General features: G+C 42.0%; 1 protein-coding gene across 5 annotated transcripts in view; it reads left to right on the plus strand.

The window, feature by feature from the left end:
* LOC124035977 (serine-rich coiled-coil domain-containing protein 1-like) overlaps positions 1–18911 on the plus strand; it is a 104789-nt gene that overhangs the window by 45400 nt on the left and 40478 nt on the right. For 2 of the 5 annotated variants that reach the window (XM_046349994.1, XM_046349995.1), the window contains exon 11: positions 13390–13425. The exons of 2 other annotated variants lie outside the window; for them this stretch is intronic. In XM_046349994.1, coding sequence (XP_046205950.1) covers positions 13390–13392 — 3 coding nt within the window. In that variant the 3' untranslated portion in view covers positions 13393–13425. Of the gene's footprint in view, positions 1–13389; positions 13426–15151; positions 15711–18911 lie in introns of those variants that run through there. One more of the 5 variants, XM_046349996.1, reaches the window with a different exon arrangement.

Below are 18911 nucleotides of genomic sequence, written 5' to 3' on the forward strand. Positions count from 1 at the left end.
TATGGTGCTGGCCTGTCCTCTTTAGACCTCCCTCCCCTTTCCCCTCTTTTTTGTAATCCCCCCCCCCCCTTTTTTAAATTTTCCTCCCCGCTTCTTCTCCCTCCACCTCTTTCTGCTGTCCCTCCATCTGTATATGCCAGCTCAGCTTTATGGTTTTGGGTCTGTCCTACTTCTCCCAGAGTGTATGCGAAGGTGATAAAATGAGTTCTCGCCTGTGCCCAGACCACGGCTCCTTAACCGTAACTCCTTTTGGGCTCCTGACACTGAGTGGGGAGGGGACGAGGATCATACACACCATTAAGCCTGATGTAATGTGTGGGGTGGGCCCCTGTGGCGTCTGCCCGATCTGCATGTTCATGTGCGGTCTGGACGGAGGCAGGGTTATTAGGGCCCTGAAAAGGGAAATAGTGTTTTTACTGTGATTTTTACTGTGACCATCAACTTTTACTGGCAGAGGCGTCCCTCTATCAGCCTGCTGTGGTGCTGCAGCAGCTGCCCCTTACTGCAGGAGGCCCCTCCAACGTCCAGGACCTTGTAAACACAGGAGGGCGCTAAGTATGGCAGGTGGAACTTAGAGAGAGACGTACAGGCCCGCAGTCAGGGCATTGGTACTCATCTATACTGGATCAGATGAAGGTTATGTGAAGGAAGCCAGAACTTTCTTCTTGTCCTTGTCAACTGATCAGGAGGCCATCATGCTCAGGACTAACTCCCGGTCCTACATCAATAATATCTACCAGAAGGGTGCACAGTTTTTAAAATATTTTTTAACATTTGGTATCTAGTGCACTATGCAGGCTGTTAAGCTGCCATGTTATCCACCCCTGATTCCCCCCTATTCCAGGTTTGCTGACATTGATCCCAAGATATTGGTGTGTTTTGTTTGCAGGGCAAAGCTTGCGGGAGCACGGTCATGTTGTCACGCAGGCCGCTAAGTGAGTGGTGTTTGTATGTGTGTTGTTGTGTTTCCTGCTTTGTGGACTACTGGAGAATGCTCCCTGCATTATACTATACAGTACCGTACCATAGAGAATGTCCCCTGCACCTGAAGCATGGCATGCCAGTTAGGCCCTGGCATTAGGGCACTACTTAACCCCCCAGTCACTGCACCTCCTGAACCCTGCTTTTCACCCTTGACCCTGATCTGTCAGCCTTTGCCCCCCCCTTGTCCTGTCAGCTGAGCCACGGAGGTTATGCACTAGCTGACCTCTCCAGTCTGATCTAGGTGCACTATGCTCTAACACAGCCACGTACATCTCTGCTAGTTGCACCGGTTGCATTAGGAATGGTAGTATGAATCGCTCACTTTCCCTATGGTTCATATTGTGGCCCTTGTCTTCCATGATTGGTTTACCCAGGTTCTGCTATTGTTTCGCGTTGCCATCGTGGTTTTGTTACTTAACAGCCTCCTTGCGTCCACTAACAGTGCGTGCGTGCGTGCGTATATCAGGTGAAATTGTGAGAGGAATGAACAGACAGTGGGCTGCCTTGTAGAGTGTACCCATAGGGCAGTAGCTGGATGGATGAAAGCTCCTGTTGGTATATGCATATGCAGTGCTCCAACACCCTGGACCAGAGCTGTAATATGTCACTAACTCTGGTCCAGGGCATAGCTAGTATCTATCTAGCTCTGGTCCACACTAGCTCTGGTCCAGGGTGTAGCTAGTAGCTATCTAGCTCTGTTCCGCACTAACTCTGCTCTAGGGTGTAGCTAGCTAGCTAGCTAGCTCTGGTCCGCACTGACTTCTAGCTACGCCCGGGATCAGAGCTAATTATTACGGACCAGAGCTAGTGCGGACCAGAGCTAGCTAGCTAATAGATACGCCCTGGAACAGAGCTTGGGACAGATTATAGCTCTGGTCCAGGGCGTTAGAACACTATGGGCACATACCATCTGAGAAGCAAGCACATGCTCTTTGAGGTTCACAGAGCAGTTGGCCACCGCGTGCATAATCTGGATGCTTTTCATTGTTTGTGGTTGGTTGGGGTACCTGTCTGGGGTGATTACTAGGACCGTATGTGTGTGGATATAATTCCTTGATGCTCATTGGTTTCCCACGAACGTACATCTTTTTGCCTGGTTCAGACTTGCAACCATACACAGGCAAGTACGGGGATACAAACAACCTCTGAAATACCCCCAAACTTTTGGAATACAACCACTTCTGAGGTTGGTGAATTGTTGTATCTGAAAACATTGCTTTTCATATTGATGTCTCTAGGTTGTAGTATGTGCACACCAGGATTTCGTTAGGAAAATGTGGTGCTGAACAATTTGAGAAATTGACCGGACCCATGTGCATTGGGTGAGTAAACTGATTAAGGCGTCCATCCGCGGTGCTCAGAATGACACATCACATTTAGATTACGGAGGAAACGGTGTTCAATTGATGACCGATGCAAGGATGTGCGGCCATTCTTACTGAATTCTGATGTGCACTTTGAAGATGCTGGAATAACTGTTCACATTTACTTTTCCTCGCCCAACAAGACGAGGAACGAACGGCAAAATCACTAGTCTATGTCACTCTACTATCCCCCATAGTAGAAAAGTTGACCTATTTTATTGGTCAGCTTGACAAGGAAGAAATAGCCTATTTCAAACAGACTCTGGGACAGTTGTGGGACGATAGATCCCACATTTATGCAACCAGTAGGCCTTGGCTACATTTTTTTTTTTTTAAGAAATGAGTCTGATGCAACAGATCAGAGTAATTGTATTAAAATGTTGAACTATTATTTCTTCACATAAGTGCAGCAACGCACACAAGGCAGTAGGCTACGTGCAAATGTTTGTTCCATAATGCAATTAGTGGGAAAAAAACAGTCTAAAGCACATGTGACAGAGAGGAAAATATCCTAGAAATGTAGAAAGAGGGGGAGATCTGATAGGCAACAAGTAGCATGAGCTGCTTATATGACTAGGATTGTGCCTAATACCTTCCGATTATGGGTCTGATTTTTGCAAGGCTACTTTGAAGCAAGGTAAAGATATGCCTCCATAATATGTAGTAAAATGTTCAGGTTTCAAACAATTAAGTAAACTGTATGTTCCCAAAATGCATACTGCCTCCAGCTCTTTGCAAAGTGGTGTGTGACATGTTGATGAAGCCTGCCTTCCGTTGCCTATGCATTTGCTGTTTGAGATGCCGTAGCAGCAGCTCTCGCTCAAAGGCTCCTGTATTTGTATGCTGTACGCTTGTGATGAATAAGATGCATGTTTTTTTTGATGTATCCGTTTGTTTGTTTCTGGTTGTTGTGTGTGTCATGCGCATTAGCGTTTGTGCGTGTGTGTGCACATTTGTGTGTGCGCACGTGTGCATGCGCTTTTGTCTGTGTTGTGAGAGAAGAGTGCCTCTGCCCATAATTAAGAGGTGCTCTGTGCTGCATCATTGTGCAGGATTAGATTGAGATAAGTGCGCTGGCTCCTGGCCAGGCTGGCGTGGGACAACCTGAATGACTCGTGTGTTCCCCATTCAGCATAATGGCATGTCATCCCAAAAGAGGACGGCCTAGGCTCTCTTAGCATCTCTCTGCTCTTCTTCTGGTAGCCACTTCCTGTAGAGTCCTGCCCCCCCCCCCTCACCGAAGGCACTGTGTGCACACACATGCAATGTCTTCGGAAAGTATTCACACCACCTTTCCACATTTTGTTGTTCGTCTGAATTTTAAATGGATTAAATTGAGATGTTGTGCCACTGATCTTGAGTTTCTGAATTTCTTGAGTCAATAAGTATTAAACCCTTTTGTTATGTTAAGCCTAAATAAAATTGTGCTTTACAAGTCACAATAAGTTGAATGGACTCACTCTGTATGAATTTCAAGCACGGATTCAACCACAAAGACCAGGGAGCTTATCTAATGGTTGGCAAAGAAGGGAACAAATTGGTCTATGGGTTTAAAAAAGCAGACATTGAATATCCCTTAAGGCATGGTACATTACTAATTACACTTTGGATGGTGAATCAATATACCCAGACACTACAAACATACAGGCACCCAACAATGTAGTTACTCCACAATACTAACCAAAATGACAGTGAAAAATATTCCAAAACATGCATCCTGTTTACAATAAGGCACTAAAGTAATACCGCCCCCAAAAATGTTACCCCCTTTTTCTCTCCGATTTCGTCTCATCGTTGCGTCCTCCGAAACATCACCGTCAAACCGGGCTTAATAACATCCTCCCGCTTAACCCGGACGCCAGCTGCACCAATGTGTCGGAGGAAACAGTGTTCAATTGATGACCGGGGTCAGCCTACAGCCGCCCGGCCTGCCACAAGAAATTGCTAGAGTGCGATGAGCTCAAGTATTGCTCCCCTGGCCAAACCCTCCACTAACCCGGACAACGCTGGGCCAATTGTGCGCCAATTTAAAGCGTGGTGGTGGCTACATCATGTTATGAGTATGCTTGTCGTCATCAGGGACTAGGGAGTTTTTTTTAAACAAAATGTATGGAATAGAGCTAAACACAGGCAAAATTCAAGAGGAAAACTTCATTCTGCATTCCAACAGACACTGGGAGACAAATTCAACTTTCACCGATACAATAACCTAAAAATCAAAGCCAAATACACTGGAGTTGCAGTTTTTTTTACTTCAATCAGCATGAAAATCGGTCAAGTCTTGAAAATGTCTGTCTAGCAATGATCAACTTCCCAGAGCTTGAATAATTGTTTAAAGAATATAATAGCCTAATATTGTACAATCCAGATGTGCAAAGCACTTAGAGACTTACCCAGACAGAATCACTGCTGTAATCGTGGCCAAAGGTGATTCTAGCATGTATTGACTCGGGGTTGAATACTTATCTACTCAGCATATACAGTACCAGTCAAAAGTTGTCACACCTACTAATTTCTGGGTTTTTCTTTATTTTTACTTTTTTCTACATTGTAGAATAATAGTGAAGACATCACAACTATTAAATAACACATGGAATAATGTAGTAACCAAAAACGTGTTACAATACAAATTGTTACAAATACATTATATATTTGAGATTCTTCAAAGTATCCACCTTTTTGCCTTGATGACAGCTTTGCACATTCTTGGCATTCTCTCAACCAGCTTCATGAGGTAGTCACCTGGAATAAATTTAAATTAACAGGTGTGCCTTAAGTTAATTTGTGGAATTTCTCTCCTTATTAATGCGTTTGAGCCCATCAGTTGTGTTGTGACAAGGTAGGGTTGGTATACAGAATATAGCCTTATTTGCAAAGAGAAATGGCAGTCCATCATTACTTGAAGGTCAGTAAGACATGAAGGTCAGTGAATCTGGAAAATGCCAAGAACTTTGAGTGCAGAAACTGGCTTTCATGAGGACCGCCACAGGAAAGGAAGACCCAAAGTTACCTCTGCTGCAGAGGATAAGTTTATTTAGAGTTACCAGCCTCAGAAATTGCAGCCCAAATAAATGCTTCAGAGTTCAAGTAACAGACACATCTCAACATCAACTGTTCAGAGGAGACTGTGTGAATCGCTGCAAAGAAACAACTACTAAAGGACACCAACAAGAAGAAGAGACTTGCTTGGTCCAAGAAACACAAGAAATGGACATTAGACCGGTGGACATCTGACATCAACATTTTTGGTTCCACCCGCTGCGTGTTTGTGAGACGCAGAGAGGGTGAACGGATGATCTGGCTCCCACCGTGTAACATGGAGGAGGTGTAGGGGTGCTTCACTGTCAGTGATTTATTTAGAATTCAAGGCACAGTTAACCAGCATGGCTACCAAAACATTCTGCAGCAATACGCCATCCCATCTGCTTTGTGCTTAATCATTCAGAGTGAAGGAAAAACAGCCAACAAGTTCAGCATATGTAGGAACTCCTTCAAGACTGGGGTGAAGGTTCAGCTTCCAACAGGACAATGACCCTAAGCAAGAAAGACTAGAAACAAGAAAGCGCAGGAGGTGCTTCGGGACAAGTCTTTTAATGTCTTTGAGTGGCCCAGCCAGAGCCCAGACTGGAACTTGATCAAACATCTCTGGAGAGACCTGAAAAAAGCTGTGTAGCGACGCTGCCCATCCAACCTGACAGAGCTTGAGAGGATCTGCAGAGAAGAATGGGAGAAACTACAGGTGTGCCAAGCTTGTAGCGTCATACCCAAGAAGACTCAAGGCTGTAATCACTGCCAAAGATGCTTCAAAAAATGACTGAGTAGAGGGTCTGAATACTTACGTAAATGTGATAATTTTTTTACTTATTGTGATACATGGTCGTCTCACCTTGATGACAGCTTTGCACATTCTTGGCATTCTCTTAGCCACCTTCACCTGGAATGCTTTTACAACAGTCTTGAAGGAGTTCCCACATATGCTGAGCACTTGTTGGCTGCTTTTCCTTCACTCTGCAGTCAAACTCATCCTAAACCATCTCAATTGGGTTTTGAGGTCGGATGATTGTGGAGGCCAGGTCATCTGATGCAAAACTCCATCACACTCCTTCTTGGTAATGTACACTTTTTATCAGTGAATTCATCTCTGGGTAAGTAGAAAACGTCTTAATTGCCAGAGTCTCGCACTATCCCGTTAAGGTAGCTTGGTGGGAGAACCACGTATCACAGTCATAGTAAGTACATTTTACTCAAAGTAGCTATCAGTAAAGTTGGTGCTAGTAAGAAAAGAAAAGTTTGAGTGTAACTGCAAGAAAAGCAAGGGTGTTAGTTAGTTAGTTAGTTAGTTAGTTAGTTAGTTAGTTAGTTAGTTAGTTAGTTAGTTAGTCATTCACTGGATACCACTGCTAAAGTAACAGTTAGTGGGGATCTAATGACAAACTCAACAAACAACCCTAATGTTATGTCCAGATGACATGGACATATTTGGTCAGTCACTCCCTCTCAGTCAGATCGTAGGCCTATGCAAGTTGTTAAGTATAATTTTTGCGGCTCTCTATATCTATTGGTTATGACTTTGCACCAGTGAGCATGCTGAACTTGGTGTCCGGGATAAGTTTGTCAAGGTAACCACAGTGGTCTAAAGTGCTGACAGAAGGCCCATTGCCCGCTGGGCCACTGCCCCTGTACCCGGTGCATGGTGCGCGGTTGGGGGTGGGTGGCCGTCAGCAGAAGGTGAATCGTACTCCAGCAGTCCCCTTCTCCCCTGCGGCCAGGGGGAACAGAACAAAGAGGCAGCACCTCGCTGGGGACAGATGGCCCGACAGACAGCAACAGCTAGGCATAATGAACAACTTAATAAATAATTATCTCAAAAATGACACTCGCTACAGGAGGAGAAGGAGGACAAAACAGGCAAGCAAGCAGCCCACATAAACCATACACAGGAAGGCCAGTTAAATGCTGGAACCAGGCAGGCTTTTAAGTAAAGGAGTGGGTGCACTAAGGACAACCCACACTAACCCTTTTATAGATGATCCTGGATTCTTGTCACCTTGTTACTGGGAGAAAATGGTTCATTTTCAAGAATACTCCCACACTGAGCTAATTAGTCATTTTGTATCAATCAGCTACACTATAGGTGCTATATATAACACGACAGGCAGGGCATTGTGTCTTGGGGGGGCTGTGAACTGTAGATGTTGAGTGGTTTGTGTAGCCATAGTGCTTCACCCATGTCACACCCCGCCACAGCCCTGGCGTGTTTTTCTGGAACTGGCCTATTACTGTTCTTATCAGTAGAGTAGGATGTTATGCCTCTTGGCTCATGGCACTGAACTTCTTCCATCTGCCCCTAACGGCTCACTTCAAATGGTTCAGTGTAAATATTAATTGACTGGGGAAGCAGGTTAATCTAATTACTGTCATACCGCTGGTTGCCAGTGGGGAAGACGGAGCAAAATGATTCATAGTCTCACTCTCTCACACCAGCCAGATGACATTGTTTTAAATTTGTTTGTATTAATACCCCCTTTTTCTCGCCAATTGTGATCTCGTCTCATCACTGCAACTCACCAACGGGCTCGGGAGGATAAGGTCAAGTCATGCTCCGAAACATGACCCATCAAACTGCGCTTCTTAACACCCGACTGCTTAACCCAGAAGCCAGCCTCACCAATGTGTCAGAGGAAACACTGTTCAACAACGGACAACTGAGGTCAGCCTGCAGGCGCCCGGCCTGCCACAAGGAGTCGCTTGCGCACGACGAGCCAAGCCCCCCCGGCCAAACTCTGCCCTAACCCGGACGACACTATGGGACTCGGACGACCGTATGAGACACCCGATCACGGCCGGTTGTGGTACTGCCCGGGATCAAACCCGGGTCTGTAGTGACGCCGCTAGCACTGCGATGCAGTGCCTTATACTGCTGCGCCTGATTACCATTTTTACAGAGTTGTCTAAATTCCCTTTACTTCGTCTACTCCACTCTATCTACAGTGGTTCCTCCTTTCACTTCTTGCGTCGAGCCATCCCGGATCCGGTATCGTGACTACAGCCTCAAGCTCATTACCTTAACGCAACGTTAACTATTCATGAAAATCGCAAATGAAATGAAATTAATCTATTTGCTCTCAAGCTTAGTCTTTTGTTAACAACACTCATCTCAGATTTTCAAAATATGCTTCTCAACCATTGCAAAACAAGCATTTGTGTAACAGTATTGATAGCTAACGTAGCATTTAGCGTAGCATTTAGCGTTAGCATTCAGCAGGCAACATTTTCACAAAAACCAGAAGCATTCAAATAAAATCATTTACCTTTGAAGAACTTTGGATGTTTTCAATGAGGAGACTCTCGGATAGCAAATGTTCAGTTTTTCCTGAAAAATTATTTGTTTAGGACAAATCGCTCCGTTTTCTGCGTCACGTTTAGCTACGAAAAAAAACCTGTATCCAGGATTGTGTAAATCTATCCGCAAGCTCATTAGCATAACACAACGTTAACTATTCATGAAAATCGCAAATGAAATGAAATTAATCTATTTGCTCTGAAGCTTAATCTGAGATGACAGTGTTGTTAACAAAAGGCTTTCAAAATATTATTTTGAACCATAGCTAAACAAGCATATGTGTAACAGTATTGATAGCCTAGCATAGTATTATGCCTCTCTTTCACCATGCAACATTTTCCACAAAAACCAGAAAAAAATTCAAATAAAATCATTTACCTTCGAAGAACTTTGGATGTTTTCAATGAGGAGACTCTGTTAGATAGCAAATGTTCAGTTTTTACAAAAAATATTATTTGTGTCGACTAATCGCTCCGTTTTGTTCATCACGTTTGGGTAAGGAAAAAAAAAATATATACATATTAAGTCATTAAAACGCAAACTTTTTTCCAAATTAACTCCATAATATCGACAAAAACATGGCAAACCGATGTTTAGAATCAATCCTCAAGGTGTTTTTCACATATCTATCGACGATAAAATCCATCGTGGCAGTTTACTTTCCCTTCTGAAGAAATGGAACGTGCATGGACCTACAGATTACGCACACAGGACACCGGGCGGGACACCAGGTAAATGTAGTCTCTTATGGTCAATCTTCCAATGATATGCCTACAAACACGTCACAATGCTGCAGACACCTCGGGGAATAGACAGAAAGGGCAGGCTCATTCCTGGCGCATTCACAGCCATATAAGGAGACATTGGAACACAGCGCCTTCAGAATCTGGGGCATTTCCTGTATGAAACTTAAGCTTGGTTTCGCCTGTAGCATTAGTTTTGGGGCACTCACAGATAATATCTTTGCAGTTTTGGAGACGTCAGAGTTTTGTCTTTCCAAGGCTGTCAATTCCATGCATAGTCGAGCATCTTTTCGTGACAAAATATTGCGCTTAAAAGGGGCACGTCTTTTTATCCAATAATGACATAGCGCCCCCATAGGTTGAAGAGGTTAAAAGTTGTGAGATTACACCGCGGGACTTAGAGGTACCCAGCGTCATGGCTTCATTGCGCCAGACCACCACAAGAGGGAGTTAGATCACTCATTATGCATTTTGGTCCCAAGATTTTTATATGATCAATCATATCGAGTGGTTCAAATGACGAATTTGACGCGAGATACACGTCCCTGGTGAATTTCAACAGAAAATATGGCTGACAAAACATTACCGGGACGCAAATGTAAGTAATTATAACATAACGAGTCAAGCAAAAAATGTACAATTGAGAGGAATATGTTTGTTAATGTAGAGATTACCGATTGTGCATATTTTCTGTCATAAAGTTAATTTACGATAATCACTATTTAGCAAGTTAGCTTACTAGCTAACATTAGCCAGCCAGTTATCTGGTGTAATGACGTGTGTGTGACATTGTAATTTGTGTTGTTTAATGTATTAGGTACTCCTGAGAAAAGCAGCAAACCAGGCTGTCGTCTTAGGAAACAGTGGATGTAAAGAATCTAGTTAGCTAAAGCATTTACTGCAAATTGAATGTACAATTGTGTAATCTTGCCTTGCTGTGCAATGCAGCTGAAGTAACATAGCTAGCTAACTATTTACTTGCTTATTATGTACTGGAGGATAAAAATGACTGTATGCCTATGGATGTGTAGCTAGCTACAGTATGTAGCCGATCTGTGTATGGACCCTAAAATGTTAGGTTCTGAACTAATATTAATACCAATCTATGAACCTCAGCTATCATAGTTGTATCATCTTCAAGTCTGAATGGCATTAATGAAGCCTATGGATTGAGTAGAGTATAATAACTTTATTGTGCTAAGGATAGAAAGCAAGGATGCTTTTGAGTTACCATGAAAGAAAGTTAGATTAAGTCAACTGAAAATGGCAAGAACAGGCGTTCGTAGCTAAATGCGTTTGGTTAGCTTGAGAATAATAATTACATGATTTATCATTCTACGCTATGTATCTATGTAATATAGTACAATGTTATGAACCGGCATTGAATCGTAGGAGCTATGTAAAAGTTGTACAGAAGAAAGCACAGCCTGAGATGCCATCATCACGCAGTCATCCTTCCTTTGTGTCGGAAAGAAAGGCTGAACAGTATTAGTTGTAGCCAAACTGACACTCAACAAATGGCCAAAATGGAGGGTGGTTGATAACAAAATGAAATGTAAATGTTGTTTTCTAATAAGAAATGTTGTTCTCAAAATATTTTGCTGGAATAAAATGCATAAAGTTTTGCGCTCTATTACAAAATATTTGATTGCGATTTTTAAAAAAAACTTTGAAGCCTCGTTTTTGCTTCCAGAACAATTATTTTTGATTGAAAATAGTTTTGCTCTAGACAAAAAGACAAGTTTAAAAAAAATCCTTTCCCAGAACACCACCACCAGTGTTTGCTCAATATTAATTTAACAGCGCATCTCTGCCAAGCTGCGCTTTCAAATTGATAGTCGTTAGCTCAATGGCTGGAAGTCTATGGGAACATCTAGCAATGCATGTCCCCTCTCTTTCTGACTATACAGTACTTTTTTGTTTCTTTTCTCTCACCATCACTCATTTATAACCCATTCTGCATCCCTTATCTGTTCTCAGGCCTACATCCCTATCCCCCTCTTTTATTTATTCCCCTTCTACTCCACGTTCTTCCTCCTTTCTTCATGTCCTTGTCCCCTTTTCAGATTCCCCCCATTGCTTGCTATTCGTTTACTCCCTCCTATTTTTTCCCTTGATCAAATTATTCTTCTCCTCCGATACCTTATTCTCCAGCTTCACTACTGTGGGTTGCATGTAGTTTCATTAGAATGCTAATTCCCACCATGATTCACTTTCCTTCTCCACATCTGTGGGACCAGGACCACAACATCCTTTTATGTCCTCTCCATGTTACCGCCCGACAAACATCAAAAACATAATTCCAAGTGTCCAGTATTCTTTCATTTATAACTTTCTCCAAAAAACTATGTTGTCTGAATTAGGGACTTTATGGTGGGTGGTTTTATTTGTGACTATTTCAAGATTACTGCTCATACACTGGAACGGATGTTTAAACTATCCACAACCTCATTTAATTCTCATGTGAAGAGCTGTGATAGTTGTCTCTTAAATGTTCAGCTTTGCACACTCTTGGCATTCCCTCAACCAGCTTTATGAGGTAGTCACCTGGAATGCATTTCAATTAACAGGTGTGCCTTCTTAAAAGTTAATTTGTGGAATCTATTTCCTTAATGCATTTAAGCCAGTCAGTTGTTTTGTGACAAGGGGGGAGGTACACAGAAGATAACCCTATTTGGTAAAAGACCAAGTCCATATTATGGCAAGAACAGCCCCAAATAAGCAAAGAGAAATGACAGTCCATCATTACTTGAAGGTCAGTAAAGACATGAAGGTCAGTCAAATGTCAAGAACTTAGAGTTTCTTCAAGTGCAGTCGCAAAAACCATCAAGTGCTATGATGAAATTGGCTCTCATGAGGACCGCCACAGGAATGGAAGACCCAGAGTTACCTCTGCTGCAGAAGATAAGTTCATTTAGAGTTAACAGCCTCAGAAATTTCAGCCCAAATAAATGCTTCAGAGGTCAAGTAACAGACACATTTCAACATCAATTCTTCAGAGGAGACTGTGTGAATCAGGCCTCCACGGTCGAATTGCTGCAAAGAAACCACTTCTAAAGGACACCAACAAGAAGAAGAGACTTGCTTGGGCCAAGAAACACGAGCAATGGACATTAGACCGGTGGAAACTTTGTCCAAATTTGAGATTTTTGGTTCCATCAGCCGTGTCTTTGTGAGATGCGGTGTGGGTGAACGGATCTCCGCATGTGTATTTCCCACCGTAAAGCATGGAGGAGGAGGTGTTATGATGTGGTGGTGCATTGCAGGTGACACTGTGATTTATTTAGAATTCAAGGCACACTTAACCAGCATGGCTACCACAGCATTCTGCAGCAATATGCCAGTCCCACTAAGCCCAAACCAGATGGGATATCATTTGTTTTTCAACTGGACAATGACCCAACACACCTCCAGGTTGTGTAAGGGCTATTTGACAAAGAAGAGTGATGGAGTGCTGCATCAGATGACCTGGCCTCCGCATTCCCCTGACCTCAACCAAATTGAGATGGTTTGGGGTGAGTCGGACTGCAGAGTGAAGGAAAAGCAGCCAACAAGTGCTCAGCATATGTGGGAACCCCTTCAAGGCTGTTGGAAAAGCATTCCAGGTGTGCAACGCTGTCATCAATGGAAAGGGTGGCTATTCGAAGAATCTCCAATAAAAAATATATTTGGTTATGTTAAACACTTTTTTGCTTACTACATGATTCCATGTGTGTTATTTCATAGTTTTGATGTCTTTACTATCATTCTATAATGTAGAAATAAAGAAAATCCCTTGAATGAGTAGGTGTTCTGAAACTTTTGACCGTGTGTGTGTGTGTGTGTGTGTGTGTGAGAGAGTGCTGGGCTGGGCTACATGTTGTGTGTATTCATGTGTTTGTCTCTGTCATGCTCATCTCATCTCTCCATGTTGTTTTGTTCTTTTGTTTTCCCGTCCTCCACCTTGGCTTCGCAGTAACCAGCATCACGTGACCGAGGAGGCACTGTGCAGGTAAGGGGTCCCTCTCTCTGTGCTGCATCCACCCAGCCTGCCTGCCTGTGCCATTATGTCTCTAATCAAGGCAGGTTGGCACTCCTGCCCCTACAAACCCTCCCTCTAAACACCAAACACAGGAAACATTGTAATAAGGTCATACAAAATAAATCAAACTCAAATTCCAAATCTAGGAAATAACGTTCGGTGTTCCGAAGGTAAAAAAAACATATCTTTGATTTGCATGCTCCCCATCTTGATTGGTGGCAAATCACGTTAAACCACTGTTCCTATAGGTGGCCTGTCTTTCTTTTTGATCACTGTCTGTCGGTGAGCATTCACTCTCATTTCCACCACGTCATTGGTCATCCTATGGCCGATTTCTGCCCATTTGGATTTTTACCCGGTAATGGTAATACCGAGTAATAGCTTGAATATGAAAGTAGTATAGTGTACCTATACATTGTCTTTGTTGTATCAGTCACTACTCTTGTGTGCGTACAGTTATTGCATCCTTCGTTTATTTAGGATTAGGTTTAAAATCTAATTTTCACAGAAATTGTGGAAATGGGAAGGGTTTAGTCATAATTAGGACTTTGTAAATCAGACTTTTATAAATCTGCAGAATGTTAATAATATTGACACAAAAGTGTCAATACTTAGTTTGAAGTGAGATACCTTCGGTCATTCATAACACTTCCATAAACACTATCGCATGACGCTGTACTTACATTAAAGTCAGACCCCTTTGTTCATTCATAACACACACACACACACAGGTTCAATGATGCAAACACAAGTTAAGTGCATTTCTACCAAGTGTCTTGAAAGTAAGTGGAATATGTAGAAAAACATGCAGCAATCTTCCCTTTGCTAACTGTAGCGCACAGTAATTAGGTGTGTAAGAGAGGGAGTGGCTCATTTAGTGCATGTAAAGCATCTGTTTGCACTCTCTCACAATCTCTCTCGTCTCTTTCTCTCTCTCGCTTTCTCACTCTCGCTCTTTCCATTCTTTCATTAATTCATTACAACTCCAGACCTGGACTTATTAATGAAAGGACATCTGTTTCATTAATGCTGAAAGGGGCCCCGGAGTGCGGCGTGCAGGCTGGGCAGACCTCTCACTTAAGGTTGCCAAGATTCACCTTCCATTGATCCAGTGGAGGTGGCCCTTCTGTGCATGTCCAGCCAGCACAATGCCCAGCCCAGAGAATCAGTAATGCCCAACTCTGACAGACCGCTCTGAAGGGCACGAATAATGGAGTTTAATTAATCATAGCCCAGGCAGGGTTTTTGGTCTGTTGTGTTATAGAAAGGCATCATTGGGGCGGCAGGTAGCCTAGTGGTTAGAGCGTTGTACTACTAACCGAAAGGTTGCAAGATCGAATCCCAGAGCTGAGCTGACAAGGTAAAAATCTGTCTTTCTGCCCCTGAACAAGGCAGTTATTAACCCACTGTTCCTAGGCCATCATTGAAAATAAGAATTTGTTCTTAACTGACTTGCCTAGTTAAATAACGGTAAAATAAAAAACTTACGCGCTATGAAAATGGAGGCCTTGCTCTGGCTGGCGTCATGGACTAAAAAAGCAAGGGTAAAGCATCCTTACAAACAAACAGTGAGTCTCTTTCCTGTATGTATGTGTGTCTGTGTCAGTGTGAGTGTGCGTGCATGTGGTTCCGTTTGACAGTTTGCGCTGTGCTCTTTGGTAAACAAGTAACTAATTGATGTGGCCATTGTAAACAGGGCCAGAGAGGAAGGGGGTGAGAGCTGCTGTCTGTCGATGTGCTGTGTCAAGAGAGAACTCTGCGGTGTGGGAACGTGTGGATCAGTTGCAGCTCTCTGGTGGATTGTCGTCAAGGTCAGGTGCTGCAAGGAGGGATCACAATTCCACCGGGGGTCAGGCTAATTGTGACCCAGCTAATTACGCTAATTAGCTGAACAAAATCCTCATCAGAATGGCAAATGTTAGGGGAAAAATGCACGATTAAAGACTGTGGCACGGATTTAACTGAGGTTATCTGACCGTTATGATAACCGTTTGACTTTAAACGATGAAACCGCACAGTGAATAACGTTTGTTTTGAAGAATTGGGGGAATAATAGGTTTGTAGTCATAATAAGGAGAGAATTGTAACTAACTTGATTTGAAAATATAAAATGTAATGGTTGATTATATCATGCATGAAGTAGAGTCCCATCATTCCATTCCTCCCCCAGTCTAGTCAGGTTCACCTTTAATTGATTGCTGATCAGAGGCTTTTACTGTTAAGTCAGGCCATTCAACCACTATAGGAGTGATGCAACGCTGCTAACATTCAAGTGACTCCTTGAATAAGGATTACATATACAGTGCCTTCTGAAAGTATTCAGACCCCTTGACTTTTTCTGCATAATATTTATTTTTTTATTTTATTTTTTATAAATGAGATTTTTTTTCTCCAAACCTGTTTTTGCTTTGTCGTTATGGAGTATTGTGTGTAGATTGATGGGGAAAAACAAACGATTTAATACATTTTTGAAAAAGGCTGTAACCTAACAATGTGGAAAAGGTCAAGGGGTCTGAATACTTACCGAAGGCACAGTATAGCTACCCCAAGGTTCAGTTTTATTGAAGTGCAAGAAACGGTGTGAACTTGAAACGTTTAAAGACCACTTGAAGGGTGGTCTAGGTTGTAGAGAACTGAGATTGAGTTCAACAGAAAGACATGACCATGTTTTCATTGAAATTGGTTGAAATGGTCATTGATAGGTGAGCAGCGATTGTATTTGTGTTATACTATCATGGTTATTATCCCCCAGCTTCATAGTAAATTGTCACATTCACGCCTAACCAGTCTCCAAACAATGTGATAGCCAAGATGGTGTTAACCAGAGCCATGTTTATTTTTATGCTCTGACATGACTCTACCAAATTCTATGTCAGCCATGTTCCCCATTAACATTACATGGGGAATATAAGCTGAATGTACCATTTTTTTTTCTTTCCATGACATAGACTAACCAAGTGAAAGCTACTCTTTCTGGTGTCCACACAAAACATTAAACATGGCGTAATACAGAACATTAATAGACAAGAACAGCTCAAGGACAGAACGACACGCAAAATTTTAAGGCACACGTATCAACACACATATCAATACATACACACAAACTATCTAGGTCAAATAGGGGAAGCGGCATTGTGAGGTGTTGCGTTATCTGCTTTTTGAAACCAGGTTTGCTGTTCATTAAAGCAATATGAAATGGAACTGAGTTCCATGCAATAATGGCTCTGTATAATACTTTTTTCTTTAATTTGTTCTGGATTTGGGGACTGTGAAAAGACCCCTGGTGGCATATCTGCTGGGGTAAGTGTGTGTCAGAGCTGTTTGTAGGTATGCAAACAATTTAGGATTTTCAACACATTGTTTCTTATAAAAATAAGTGATGCAGTCAGTCTCTCCAACTCTTAGCCAAGAGAGACTGGCATGCGTAGTATTTATATCAACCCTTTGATTACAATGAAGAGCAAGACAGGCCGTTCTGGGCCAGCTGCAGCTTAAATAGGTCGTTCCTTGCACCACACGACTAGACAGTAATCAAGATAAGACAAAACTAGAGCCTGCAGGACTTGCTTTTTGGACCGTGGGATTATATTTTTTATTACAGCCAGACCTCTCCCCATCTTTTCAACCATTCTATGTTTTTACAGTTTACAGTCTAAGGTAACGCAAAATAATTGAGTCTCCTCAACTTGTTCAACAGCCATACCGTTCATTACCAGATTCAGCTGAGGTCTACAATTTATGGAATGATTTGTACCAAATACAATGCTCTTAGTTTTAGAGATGTTTAGGACAAGTTTATTACTGGCCACCCATTACAAAACAGACTGCAACTCTTTGTTAAGGGTTTCATTGACTTCATTAGCTGTGGTTGCTGATGCGTATACAATTGAATCATCAGCATACATGGACACACTTGCTTTGTTTAATGCCAGTGGCAGGTCATTGGTAAAAATAGAAAAGAGTAGATGGCCTAGAGAGCTGCCCTGCGGGACACCACACTTTACGTCCTTGACATTAGAGAAGCTTCCATTAAAGAAAACCCTTTGAGTTCTGATAGATATCTCTGAATCCACTGTAGGGCGGAGGTTGAAAAGCCATAACACAAACATTTTTTTTAAACAACAGGTTATAGGCAATAATATTAAAGGCTGCACTGAGGTCTAACATCTCTCCCACAATCTTCTTATCAATTTATTTCAACCAATCATCAGTCATTTGTGTCAGTGCAGTACATGTTGAGTGCCCTTCTATAAGATTGCTGAAAGTCTATTAATTTTTTTACAGAGAAATAGCATTGTATTTGGTCAAACACAATTTTTTCCAAAAGTTTGCTAAGAGCTGGCAGCAAGCTGATAGGTCTGCTGTTAGAACCAGTAAAGGCCGCTTTACCACTCTTGGCTATTGGAATTACTTTGGTTTCTCTCCAGGCCTGAGGCCAAATACTTTACTCTGCTCAGATTAAAGATATACCAGATAGGAGTGGCTATAGTCAGCTACCATCCTCAGTAGCTTTCCATCTAAATTGTCAATGTCATTATTGATCGACAACAATCATTTTTCCACCTCTCCGACACTAACTTTACAAAGTTCAAACTTGCAATGCTTTTCTTTCATTATGATTGTTATTTTTTGCATGAATACGATGGCTCACTGTTCATTGTTGGCATTTCCTGCCTAAATTTGCCCACTTTGCCAATGAAGTAATCATCAAATGGTTTTGTGATGAATAAGCCATCAGAGTAGAATTTGTCTTTCTGCCCATAATTTATTTTAAAGTACTCTGTTTTTCCATCATTCTTTATATCATTAATCTTGGCTTCATAATACAGCTTCTTCTTTTTGTTGAGTTTAGTCACACAATTCTCAATTTGCTGAAAGATGTGCAGCCAGACTTATTAGGCACTCCTTTTAACCCAGCTCTTTCAACTATACAGTTTTTCACCAATCCATGGAGCCTTAACAGTTCTAATAGTCAGTTTATTAACAGGTGCATGTTTATCAATCATTTAAACAAGAAATTTCATAAATGCATCAAGTGCAGCATTTGGATGCTCCTTATTAATCACATCAGACCAATACATATTTTACATCATCCCAAATACAGTACCAATCAAAAGTTGACACCCCTACTCATTCCAGAGTTTTCTTTATTTTTACTATTTTCTACATTGTAGAATAATAGTGAAGACCTCAACTATGAAATAACACATATGGAATCATGTAGTAACCAAAAAAGTGTTAATCAAATCAAAATGTATTTTATATTTGAGATTCTTCAAAGTAGCCACCCTTTTCCTTGATGACAGCTTTGAACACTCTTGGCATTTTCTCAACCAGCTTCATGAGGTAGTCACCTGGAATGCCATTTCAATTAACTGGTGTGCCTTGTTAACTTCTCTCGGGTAGGGCGCAGCAGGAATTTTGGATGAAAAGCATGCCCAATTTAAACTGCGTTC

The sequence above is a fragment of the Oncorhynchus gorbuscha genome, linkage group LG05 (genome assembly GCF_021184085.1).
Source record: "Oncorhynchus gorbuscha isolate QuinsamMale2020 ecotype Even-year linkage group LG05, OgorEven_v1.0, whole genome shotgun sequence".
NCBI lineage: Eukaryota > Metazoa > Chordata > Actinopteri > Salmoniformes > Salmonidae > Oncorhynchus > Oncorhynchus gorbuscha.